General features: G+C 45.4%; 1 protein-coding gene across 1 annotated transcript in view; it reads left to right on the forward strand.

The window, feature by feature from the left end:
* The window catches only part of LOC104650596 (uncharacterized), a 75,502-nt gene that overhangs the window by 40,043 nt on the left and 22,204 nt on the right, over positions 1–13,255 (forward strand). Inside the window, exons 4-5 of the mRNA XM_074397095.1 lie at positions 3,626–3,757; positions 11,184–11,206. Coding sequence (XP_074253196.1) covers positions 3,626–3,757; positions 11,184–11,206 — 155 coding nt within the window. The remainder of the gene's footprint in view (positions 1–3,625; positions 3,758–11,183; positions 11,207–13,255) is intronic.

A 13,255-nucleotide genomic window follows, 5' to 3' on the forward strand; every position in this document is an offset into this window, starting at 1 on the left:
CTGTCCAGGATTACTTTTTGGTGGATCACAGGATAAGGCTGGGCCCCTGAGACTTCAGGGAGGTGGTGGGGAATGAATGAATGAATGAAAATGCTGAGCTCCCTGCTTGACTTCTCCTTCGCTCTTCTGCAGAGTTGTCTTGAATCTACCTGTGCTGACCATGTGGTTTTGGAGACACCAACATTGTCCTCCCAAGTCCATCACCTTGAATCTAATAAACACATGAGCCATGAGCAGCTTAAATATCTGCAGAAGGCTTGGCCTGGGACAGCCATGCAGTGGACTGCTCTTGCTTTAGCTTTAGATTTGGGTATTTATTTATTTATGTATTGCCTAGACATCATGTTCAACCTGACAGATTTGGGTTTTTTAAATATTAGGTATAGTTATTATTGACATTGTTTCCCTCCCATCCGCCACTCCTTAGAAAAATAATACTGTCTCACCATAGGAAATGTGGGTTTAAAAAATACATGTGCAGATCAGTAGTAAGGAAACACCCAGAGCAACAGCTGTTACCATTTTAATATGGTCTTCTTTTCTCCTTCTGGTCTTTTCTTTTTGAGATGGAGTCTCACTCTGTCTCCCAGGCTGGAGTGCAGTGGTGCGATATCAGCTCACTACAACCTCTGCCTTCTGGGTTCAAGTGATTCTCCTGCTTCAATCTCCTAGGTAGCTAGAATTACAGGCTTGTGCCATTGTGCATGGCTAATTTTTGTATTTTTAGTAGAGACAGGGTTTTGCCATGTTGGCCAGGCTTGTCTTGAACTCCTGACCTCAGGTGATCCACCCAGGTCAGCCTCCCAAAGTGCTGGGATTACAGGTGTGAGCCACCATGCCCAGCCACCTTGTGGTTTTCTTTTGGCACATCTTTTTCTGCCCATTGTCAACATCTTATTGGGGATTATTTGAAGAATCTTTCTTTTACCCTAATATGCATCTTTTTGGTTTTTTGGTGACAGGCTTTCCCTCTGTTGCTGAGTCTGGAGTGCAGTGGCACAATCGTAGCTCACTGCAGTCTTGATTTACTGGGTTCAAGTAATGCTCCTACCTCAGCCTCCTGAGTACCTGGGATTATAGGCACGCTCCACCATGCCCAACAGATTTTTCTCTTTTTTGCAGAGATGGGATTTTACCATGTTGCCCAGACTGGTCTCCAGCTCCTGAGCTCAAGTGATTCTTCTGCCTCAGCCTCCAAGATTGCTGGTATTATAGGAATGAGCCACCATGCCCAGTCTCATTCTTCTCTTTATGAACTTTTTACAAACATCTTTTTAAAAGATTAGATGTTTTAAATAATTTCTTCAAATTACTATTAAAGAATGTCACTGGAACAGTTGATGTAATTTGTATATGAATGCAGGACAATGCAGGACACCAGATGGATGCTAATAACATTCATTCTTGTTTTGGAAAATTATGCTCCAGTTACATAAGAGTATGTCCTAGATTGTAAGGGGATAACCTGTTATTTTTAGAGGTAAAGATATGTGAAGCCCACATCTTACCTTTTTTTTTTTTTTTTTTTTTTTTTTGAGACACAGTCTTGCTCTGTTGTCCAGGCTGGAGTGCAGTGGCGTGATCTGCAGCCTCTGCCTCCTGGCTTTAGGTGATTCTCCTGTCTCACCCTCCTGAGTAGCTGGGATTATAGGCATGCACCACCATGCCTGGCTAATTTTTGTAATTTTAGTAGAGATGGGTTTTCACTATGTTGACCAGGCTGGTCTCAAACTCCTGACCTCAGGTGATCCACCCACCTCAACCTTCCAAGGTGCTGGGATTGCAGGTGTGAGCCACTGAGCTAGGCCTTTAACTGTCTGAATGGTTTAGAAAAAGATGATGCATTTGCGTGCGTGCGTGTGTGTATGTGAATGGATAGAAGTAGAATGTTACTGTAAATTTGGTAAAATGTTAATAGTGGTGAGTTGAGTGAATTCTTAGTATGATTTGAATAATTTTTCTATAAGTTTGAAATTATTTTAAAACAAAAAATGAAAGTGCTTAACTTTTTATTATAAAGATGTTCAGCTGACCAAGTGCAGTGGCTCACACCTGTAATGTCAGCACTTTGGGAGGCCAAGGTGGGTGGATTACCTGAGGTCAGGAGTTTGAGACCAGCCTGGCCCATGTGGTGAAACCCTGTCTCCACTAAAAATACAAAAATTAGCCAAGAATGGTGGTAGGTGCCTGTAATCTCAGCTACTTGGGAGGTTGAGGCAGGAGAATCGCTTGAACCCAGGAGGCCACTGTTAAACAGTGAGCTGAGATTTCACCACTGTACTCCAGCCTGGGTAGCGTCAGATGGAAAGACTAATATAAGAAAACTCAATAAGCTTATCACCCAGATTTCACTATTGCTAATTCTTTGTCATGTCAGCCTTTTCCCCGCTTCCTCAACCTGTTTTCTTGGGGGATTCTGGCTCTATTGCCCAGGCTGGAGTGCAATGACACGATTATGGCTCCCCGCAGCCTCTACCTCCTGGCCTCAAGCAGTCCTCCCACATCAGCCTCCTGAGTAGCTGGGACTACAGGTGTGAGCCATTATGACTGGGTAATATTTTTTATTTTTACTTTTTGTAGAGATAGTCACCCAATTGAGCTCATGAAGTTTTCCCATCTCAGCCTACTGAAGTGCTAGGATTAGAGGCATGAGCTACTGGTCCTGGCCCATATTAGCCTTTTTTAATGTAAAACTTTTAAAAGTTGTCAGGGCATGGTATCTCACACCCATAATCTCACACACTTTGTGAGGCCAAGGTGGGAGGATTGTTCAAGCCCAGGAGCTCAAGATCAGCTTGGGCAACATAGGGAGACTCTGTTTCTACAAAAATTAAAAAATAAAAAATAATTAGCCAGTCATAATGGCTCACACTTGAAGTCCCAGCTACTCAGGAGGCTGAGGTGGGAGGATCACTCTAGGCCAGGAGCTGGAGGCTGCAGGGAGCTGTGATCATGCCACTGCACTCCATCCTGAGTGACAAGCGAGACCCTGTCACCAAATGAATGAATGAATGAATGAGGCCTGTAATCCCAGCATTTTGGGAAGCTGAGGGGGCCAGATTCATTGAGCTCAGGAATTTGAGACCAGCCTGGGCAACATGGTGAAACCCTGTCTCTACTAAAATACAAAAAATTAGCCAGGTGTGGTGACATGTGCCTGTAGTCCCAGACTTGGGAGGCTGAGGCAGAAGAATTGCTCAAATTCAGGAGACAGACGTTGCAGTGAGCCAAGAACACGCTACTGCACTCCAACCTAGGTGACATAGCGAGACTCCATCTCCAAAAAACAAAAAAATAAATACATGAATTAATGATGAAAAATTGAATTACAGCCATCTTGACATTTTCCTCCTAAATCTTTTTTCCCTATATCTTTTCTATGTACGCCTCCAAAAGAAAGCCATTTTTCCTTTATGACCCAACAGAATGAGCTGTAATAACCTCGTAATATGTGCAAATGTTTATCCACATTCAGACATCCCCAGCTATGTGGCTGCCTTCGTTCGCAGCGGGCAGTTGTGCTGGGGAGGGGCGCAGCATCGACATGCTTGTGGAATCAGTGAGCCCATCCTCCTCCTCCTCTCATTGACTCTCATTGCCTAACTCCCTTGTGTCTTGGCATCAGGTTGATCATCCGGGACTACCACCAGCCCCTGGAGAGCAGTGGCCTCTGGTCCTTAAACAAGGAGGACATGTCGGAACAAGTCATGCCTGTTTTGGTAAAGAAGTGGACGAAGAAATGCACCAAGTCAAGGAAGTAAGTGTGTTTCCTTGTCCTCTAGAATGCCCCAGTTCCCTCCTTCCCACCCATGTGGCCTGAATCCAGGCTGTGGCCCTGGCATTGCTGCTTGTTACTAGCTTTGTGGTTCTCGCTTCTCCTCTGGGCCTCAGTTTGTTTTTCTGTCAAATGGGGTAAAATCTCACAAGTCATTAAGGCAACTGAGTAGAAAAGAAGACAGAAGCTGGGCATGGTGCCTCACGCCTGTAATCCCAGCACTTTGGGAGGCCAAGGCGGGTGGATCACAAGGTCAGGAGTTTGAGTCCAGCCTGGCCAACATGGTGAAACCCCATCTCTACTAAAATACAAAAATTAGCTGAGTATGGTGGTGAGTGCCTGCAATTTCAGCTACTTAGGATCCTAGGCTGAAGCAGAAGAATCACTTGATCCCAGGAGGCAGCAGTTGCAGTGAGCCAAGATCACACCACAGCACTTCAGCCTGGGAGACAGAGTGAGACTCCATTTCAAGAAAATAAAAGAAGAGAGAAAAACGCTGCCCAAGCAGGCAGTTGATGATATTTGCCATGGCATGTGACTGTCCCTCCTTGAGTCAGTCAGTCTTTTTTCTGTCATTTCTGAGCATCTGGCATCCCATGTGATCCTGCTGTTTCAAGTGTTTCTGTCCAACACACCCAGCTGACCATGTACGTTTGTTTAGCCAAAGAAGCCACATTTACGGGTGATTTTGGCTGTACTGGATTTTAGACTCTGCCCCCTATGTAAGGTGTGCCCCACTGTGCCACCTCTGTCATTCTTTTGGGAATCCGTTCAGGGCCTCCACTGCACATACCTTAACTCTTCAAATCAGACACCATCAGTTGCACGATACATTATTATTGTGTGTAACAGTAAGAAAGAAAAGCAACTGCCAATTAAACAAGGACATAAGACGCATCCCGAGCCTGGACGAGCTGGAACATGAAATTGCAAGTGATATGTGGGCAGTGGATTGTGGCCATGGGGACAGTAGGGTGGCTTGTTTTTGTTTCTGTTGCCTGTTCTGGGGTAAGCTTACTATGGTAAGCTGTGGCAGAGCCAGCCTAGTGCACTGGATTCTCCACAGACCCGCTGGCCTTACAGATAAATTCCCAGACCCAGGTTCAGTTCCTCATTCTATTCCAGGGATGCCCAGGATACAGGCCTTCAGTCAGACCCAGATGGTGGGTGGAAATCTGGGACATCCATGATGCCGGCCACTAGGACATCAGCAGGGGACCTCATGACCCTGGTGGGTGGCTGTTTGGGTGGTCTAGGTGATGGGAGAAATTGTCTTGTGGGAGATAGATAAAGCTTGGTCCTCCATGGCTGAGCATTGTACGGAAATGGCCCATGTCCATGACCCAGCTGAAGGTCATTGGCAGGCAGAGGTGGGGTCCCTGTTTATTACATGGAGACAGAACTAGTAGGATGGATGGATGGATGGATGGATGGATGGATGGATGGATGGATGGATGGATAAATGATAGATTGGTAGATAGAGGATAGGTAGATAATAGATGGATAGTGGATGGATACATGATAGGTGGATGGATAGATGATAGAGGGATGATTGATAGATGATGGATGAATGTATGGATTGAGGGTGAGAGGGGATCTACTAGGGAAACTGGATCATGTGATTATGGAGAAGTCCTGTGCTAGGCCATCTGCAAGTTGGAGAACCTGAGAAGCTGGTAGCATGGCTCAGGCCAAGTCCAAAGATCTCAGACCCAGGGAAGCTGATGGTGGAATTCTCAGTCCACAACCAAAGACCTGAGAACCTGGAGTGACTGGGGTCAGTCCCAGAGTCCAGAGGCTAGACAGCCTGGAGTTCTGATTTCCAGGGGCAGGAGAGGATGACATCCTGGCTACAGAAGAGCGATCACATGAATTTACCATTTCTCTGACTTTTTCTTGTGTCTGGACCCTCTGCTGATTGAGTGGTGCCCAGTCACATGGGGTAAGGATGGATCTTCCTTATTGAGTCCACTAATTCAAATGCCAGTCTCGTCTGGAAACACCCTCACAGGCACACACGCAGAAATAACACTTTACCAGCCATCTGGATATCCCTTAACTCCCTCAAGTTGACCCTTAACATCACCTGTCACCTGGATTCCTTCAGCCTCACCTGCAGTGTTCTCCCTGCTATTAAGGCCACATTTGTAGCATGAACTTCAGCATTTCTCATCACCAACACCTCTGCTGATCACCTGGCTTGGCTTCCTTTCTTGGAAGAAGGATGCCCACCTTTGTGTCCCCTGGAGCTTGCCAGGCGAGCAGGTTGTTGGAGACACCATGGGAGAGGCAGAGCCTTGGGAGGAGGACGGACTTTGAATCAAGAAGCTCCTTCACTGATGTGGCTTTTAACTCACTGAGCAGGTAAAACTGCTGTTTTTGTGCTTAGTGATGTTTAGTTCCTGAGGGTTCGGGAAGGGGAACAAAACACATACTTTTTTTTTTTTTTTTTAGACAAAGTGTTGCTCTGTCACCAGGTTAGAGTACAGTGGCATCATCTCAGCTCACTGCAACCTCCACCACCTGGGTTCAAGCAAGTCTCATGCTTCAGCCTCCCAAGTAGCTGAGATTACAGGTGTGCACCACCATGCCTGACTTATTTATTATTTTATTTATATATATATATATATATATATTTTTTTTTTTTTTTTTTTGAGACAGTTTCACTTTTGTCACGCAGGCTCGTGTGCAATGCTGCAATCTCGGCTCACTACAACCTCTGCCTCCTGGGCTCAAGTGATTCTCCTGCCTCAGCCTCCCGAGTAGCTGGGATTGTAGGCATGTACCACCACACCCAGCTGTTTTTGTATTTTGAGTAGAGACAGGGTTTCTCCATGTTGGTCAGACTGGTCTCAAACTCCCAGCCTCAGGTGATCTGCCTGCCTCGGCTTCCCGAAGTGCTGGTATTATAGGTGTGAGCCACTGTGCCTGGACTTTTGAATTTTTTTTTCTCTGTAGAGACAGGTCTCACTATGTTGTCCAGACTGGTCTCCAACTCTTGACTTCCAGATATCCTCCAGCCTCAGCCTTCCTAGTAGCTGGGATTACAGGTATGATCCACCATACACAGCTGAGTTCTGTTTTATAACAACCCAGGATGCCCTGGGGAAGGTGGATATTAGGGATGAGAGTGAAGGCAGGGAGAACTGACTGGGGATCTCAAGGCCTGTCCATGAAGTTCCTCCATGCCTCACTGGGAGCCTCTATTTTCTTTATTTTGACACAGGGTCTCTTTTGTCCAGGCTGTAGTGCAGTGGAGCCATCTCAGCCTCCATTGCCTAGGCTGGAGTGATCCTCCCATTTCAGCCTCACAAGTAGCCGGGTCTGTGGGCATGTGCCACCACACCTGGCTAATTTTTTTTTGTAGAGATGGTATCTTGCCAGGTTGCCCAGGTTGTTCTTGAGCTCCTGAGCTCAAACAGTCCACCTACCTTGGCCTCCCTAAGTGCTGAGATTACAGGCGTAACCTTCCATTTATTACCCAGAGCATTTTCTGAAATTTCAGTGAGATAAATGTCATAATAAGCTGTGCCCTAATCCTGAATAAGTGCTGGGCAGGTTTTAGTTGTACAAGTTGTATTTATTCATTGCTACATTTCCATCTTGCTAGGGAGGGTGTGGTGAGAAATGGCTCACTGGTCTCGAAAGCAGGCCACCTGAAAGGGGGCTGACTCTGTGAGTACCTTGGTGTTTAGGGATGCTCAGCGTGGGACCAGGGTGTCATTTCCTAGGGACATTGATAGATGAATTGTTTGCTTTATTTTCCCAGAGGCATAAGCCAGATCTGGCACCTATAACCCCTGTGGAACTGGAGATAATGACAAGAACAACCCTGTCCTAGGCTGGAATTTCCTGGTGTGGCCCTTTATACCCAGATCCCTTTAGTTAATCAGAGAAGGGAATGCAGCCCGTGCAGCTCTGGGCTGCTGGGTTTCCTAGGCTCAGGGACCAAGTGAGGGAGTCCTGGGGTTGGGGGTCTGCATGGCTTCTTGGACCCCTTTACAACCTTTATGGACCCCTTTACAACCTTTATTCACCACTGAGTGACTTCCTCTCAAAAGTCAGGTGTGCCAGGGCACGGTGGCTCATGCCTGTAATCAAAGCACTTTGGAAGGTGGAGGTGGGAGGATCACCTGAGGTCATGAGTTAGAGACCAGCCTGGTCAACATGGTGAATCCCCGTCTCTACTAAAAAATACAAAAATTAGCTGGGTGTGGTGGTACTTACCTGTAATCCCAGCTACCTGGGAGGCTGAGACACGAGAATTACTTGAATTGTTTGAAGCTGAGATGGCACCACTGCAGTCCAGCCTGGGGGACAGAGTGAGACTCCATCTCCAAAAAAAAAGCAGGTGTGAGCGATCTCCCTGCTTCTACATTTGGGTTTGGAAACCCAATGCTTCGTTGGTTTGTGTGTAATAGTTTTATGTTCTCTTTTTTGTGTATGGCCTCTTAGAGCTTAGGGCCATTTTGAATTGTGGTTTCTGCTGGCATGACTATAAAATGCTTTGTGACTCTGGTTTTGTTTTGTTTGTTTTTTTTTTTTTAAGTTAGGCATAGTTACTATACAGCCAGCCACTCCCTTCCCAGACATCCACCCAAGGGAGCTGAGAACATAGGTTTATAAAAGATTGATACAGGAACATTCTTATCTACTTTGTGATAACCCAAACTGGAGGTAAGCCAGACATCTATTAGCAAGTGAACAGATGGATTTACCTATTATGTGCATCTGCACAACTGAATACTAAGTTATGTACAAGAACAAACTATTGGCTGGTTTGTTCAACAAACAGTGGCTCATGCCTGTAATCTCAGCACTTCGGGAGAGGTGGGTGGATCACCTCAAGTCAGATTAAGACCAGCCTGGCTAACATGGTGAAACCCCATCTCTACTAAAAATTAGCCAGGTATGGTGGTGTGTACTTAATCTCAGCTACACAGGAGGCTGAGCCGTGAGAATCACTTGAACCTGGGAGGCCGAGGTTGCAGTGAGCCAAGGTGGCACCACTGCATTCCAGCCTGGGTGACAGAGTGAGACTCCATCTCAAAAAAAAAATTTTTTTTAAAAAAAAGGATGGTCGTGGTGGCTCATGCCTGTAATCCCAGCACTTTGGGAGGTCGAGATGGGTGGAGATCAAACCAGCCCGGGCAAAACAGTGAAACCCCGTCTCTACTAAAAATATAAAAAATTAGCTGGTCAAGGCAGCTTGCACCTGTAGTCTCAGCTACTTGGGAGACTGAGGCAGGAGAATCAGTTGAGCCTGGGAGGCAGAAGCTGCAGTGAACAGAAATCATGGCTATTGTACTCCAGTCTGGATGACAGAGTGAGAATTCGTCTCTTTTTAAAAAAAAAAAAAAAAAAAAAAGAGGCTGGGGACTGTGGCTCATGCCTGTAATCCCAACACTTGGACACTTTGGGAAGCCAAGGCAGGTGGATCACCTGAGGTTGGGAGTTCAAGACCAGCCTGACCAACATGGAGAAACCACATTTATACTAAAAATACAACAAATTTTGAAGAGAAGTAAGATACAGAGTTTATCAATGCATCACGGTAAAGTTAAGGGACTAGGGTGTAAGAAGAATGTGATGTACAGGCAGAATGCAGGGGCACTGGAGCTAGAAGTGATCTTAGGGAACACAGAGTCACAGAAGAGCAATGAGATGCCATTTCTTGCTCAACTCCAGTCCACTGGCAGCAGTCAGCTGGAGGGCTGCTTGGACCTAACTCAGTGGGAAAGAATGCCATGAATGACTGTGGGTGTCTGCTGTGTGCATGAGAAGGAAGGGAAGGGCCCAGTATTTGACATGCTTGAGATCTAACCCCTTCATTTTCCTTATCACAAAATCTAGAGCCAAGGATGTGAGCTAACCGGCTTCAGGGTCACACTGTGAGCTGGCAGTAGAATGTGGCAGGTGACCTGACTTTCAGAAGAACATTCCTCTGAGCCAGCGGCTGACCAAAAATGGACTGAGGTCCACATATGGCTCATGAGCTCAGCATGAATTTCATTGTTTAATTTTTTGGAGACAGAGTCTTGCTCTTTTGCCCAGGCTGGAGTGCAGTGGTATGACCTTGGCTCAACACAACCTCCACCTCCCAGGTTAAAACGATCCCGTGCCTCAGCCTCCCAAGAAGCTGGGATGACTGTCATGCTCCACTGCACCCAGCTAATTTTTTTGTGGGGCACAGCGTCTCACTCTTTTAACCAGTCAGGAGTGCAGTGGCATGATCCTGGCTCACTGCAACTTCCACCTTTTGGGTTCAAGTGATCCTCCTGCCTCAGCCTCCTGAGTAGCCATGACCACAGGTACATACCCCACGCCCAGCTAATTTTTTTTTGTTTTTAGTACAGACCAGGTTTCACCATGTTGGCCAGGCTGGTCTCAAACTCCTAGCCTGAAGCATCTCGCCTCAGCTTCTCAAAGTGATTCTCAAAGGCATGAGCCACAGCGCCCAGCCAGATTTCATATTTTTAATGGCGGAAAATCAAAATAATATTACATGACAGATGCTAATTCTGTAAAATTTAAATTTTATTGTTTCTAAATACATTTTTACAGGAACACAGTCACCACTCATTAATTTCCATATTATCTAAGGCTGCTTTTCCACTACATGGGAAGAGACAGGTATTTGTGACAAAGACCATATGTCCTGGAATGCTGAAAGTTTCCAGAAAAGTTTCTTACTCCTACTTTCTTCCAGTGTCTCTTAAACTTTCATGTCCATACACACTACCTAGAGAACTAGTTACAATTCAAATTCTGTTTCAGTAGTTCTGGGCTAAGGCCTAAAATTCTGCACTGTTAATAAGCACCAGGTGATGCCATGGCTGCTGGTCCATGGACCACACTTTGTGTAGTGAGGATCAACTCCAGTGTGTCTCTACATGTTGACCTGAACCAGCAGCAGCAGTACCTGAGGATGTGTTAGGAATGCAGATACTCAGGTGCACCTAGACCTACTAAACTGAAAATCTGAGTGGGTCCCAGAAAGCTGTGTTTAATAGTAACAAGCTATCAGCCAACAGAGTGGCTCATGCCTGTAATCCCAGCACTTTGGGAGGCCAAGGCAAGTGGATCACCTGAGGTCAGGAGTTTGAGACCAGCCCGGCCAATATGGTGAAACACCATCTGTACTAAAAATATTTTTTAAATTAGCTAGGTGTGGTGTTGCATGCCGGTAATCCCAGCTACTCAAAGGCTAAGGTGGAAGAATCGCTTTAACCCAGGAGGCGGAGGATGCAGTGAGCCAAGATCATGCCACAGCACTCCAGCTTGGGAAACAGAGTGATACTCCATCTCAATCAACCAACCAACCCACCAACCAAATATATTAAGCTTATATTAAGCTATCCAGGTGATTCTGATGCAGGCTTGAATTTGAATACCATCTCTCCTGCAGGTCCAGACTCTGAGAGACTTAAGGTAAGCCTGAGAAAATTCAGTGTGAGCATGAGCATGCTTTCACAAATGCTGAAAAGGCTAGAACTTCCTTAAACATTCCACCTGCAACTCAGCTAACATGAAGCAAGTGGTAGTTTAACAGATAAGTTTCATATTTATAAAAATGTTCAACACTGCTTCACAGAAAAATTTGTTAACCTGACCAGGAAGGAATAGTTGTAATGAGCATAACATTACAAAAAGAATGACACAGTTAATAATAAAAAGACAGAAAAGACATGGGGCATCATCTGAAGTCATCCTTCACCATTAACTGTTTTTAACTGTGCTTAAAAGGGAATTTCCATAATCCATCTGTATATGGTCTCCTGATAAGTGGCCAGCTTTGCAAAATGGTAAGTTGCACTGTTTGTTTGTTTTTTGTTTGTTTGTTTTTTGAGATGGAGTTTTGCTCTTGTTGCCCAGGCTGGAGTGCAGTGCCATGATCTCAGGTCACTGCAACCTCCGCTTCCTGGGTTCTAGTGATTCTCCTGCCTCAGCCTCCCGAGTAGCTGCGATTACAGACATCTGCCACACCTGGCTAATTTTGTGTTTTTAGAAAAGACAAGGCTTCATCATTTTGGTCAGGCTCGTTTCATCATTTTGGTCAGGCTCGTCTCGAACTCCTGACCTCAGGTGATCCACCCCCGCCTCTGCCTCCCAAAGTGCTGAGATTACAGGTGTGAGCCACTGTTTCCAGCCTGCACTGTTGTCTTTAAACTTTTCAAAGCCAGCTAGGCAGGGATAGATCTGTCACCGTACCCCAGGACAGGCACCAGAACACTCAGTGTAGCATGGATCATGATAGTGAAAAACAGGGAACAACCTGTTTTTGCAATGAATTGGAGAAAAGGTAATGCCAGGAGGGTATATCCACATGCCAGACAACCATGTATCATGAACACAAATGAAGCCAGGCATGGCAGTGATGCACCTGCAGTCCCAGCTACTTGGGAACCTAAAGCAGGAGGATTGCTTGAGCCCAGGAGTTCGAGGCTGTAGTGAGCTACAATCACACTACTGTACTTCAGCCTGGGGGACAGAGCGTGACCCCATTTCAAAACCAAAACTGGGAGGAAAAAAAAAAACAGAATGAACCCAGATGATAATATTATTAACTACACAGAGAACTCTATGTACACTATGATCCCATTTAAATCTCAAAATATTTATTAAAACCCTATATGCTTATACATTTTCTTCTAAAAGCATGCACGAAACTGTCACTTTGGAGGAGAGGAACTGATGGAAGAGAAGACAATATACTTTTATATCTTAATGATTTTTTTTTTCCTACAGTGCATAACAAGTATTTGTTCAGCACCTGCTGTGCATTGTTTCATGTACTAAGGATACAGCAGCCCACCTGGAACTGACATTCTAGTGGGGAAAGAAAATAAAAGTGTACTTTTAAAAATTCTTTTTATTTTTTATTTTTATTTATTTATTTATTTATTTATTTATTAGACAGGGTCTTGGTCTGTTGCCCAGGCCAGAGTGCAGTGGCTCAATTTTGGCTCACTGCAACCTCTGTCTCCCAGGTTAAAAGGATTCTCATGTCTCAGCCTCCTGAGTAGCTGGGATTATAGGCATGCATCACCATGCCCAGCTAATTTTTTTATTTTTTTAAACAAAGCAGGGTTTTGCCAGACTGGTCTGGAGCTCCTGGCCTCAAGTGATCCACCTACCTCAGACTTCCAAAGTGCTGGGATTACTGGTGTGAGCCACCATACCCAGCCCAAAATAAATAAATTTTAGAGTGTGTTTAGACCATGCCATATCTATGGTCTAACCACACTTGACATGTGTTCCATGGGACACTTACAGTCCATACTTTGTGACCAGTTGGTGATAACATGAGGAAGCAGCACCATCATGGAGATCAACTATGGCACCAAGCGTGCCATTCAGCTCAGCTCACTTTTTTTTTTTTTTCTTACAAGACTTGCTTAATGCAGGAAGCAGAAGACACTGGTTTCCATCCTGGCACAAATGCCTTAGCCTGCCATGTTGGCCAGGCTGGTCTCGAAC

This window comes from Saimiri boliviensis, chromosome 4, assembly GCF_048565385.1.
Source record: "Saimiri boliviensis isolate mSaiBol1 chromosome 4, mSaiBol1.pri, whole genome shotgun sequence".
Lineage (NCBI taxonomy): Eukaryota > Metazoa > Chordata > Mammalia > Primates > Cebidae > Saimiri > Saimiri boliviensis.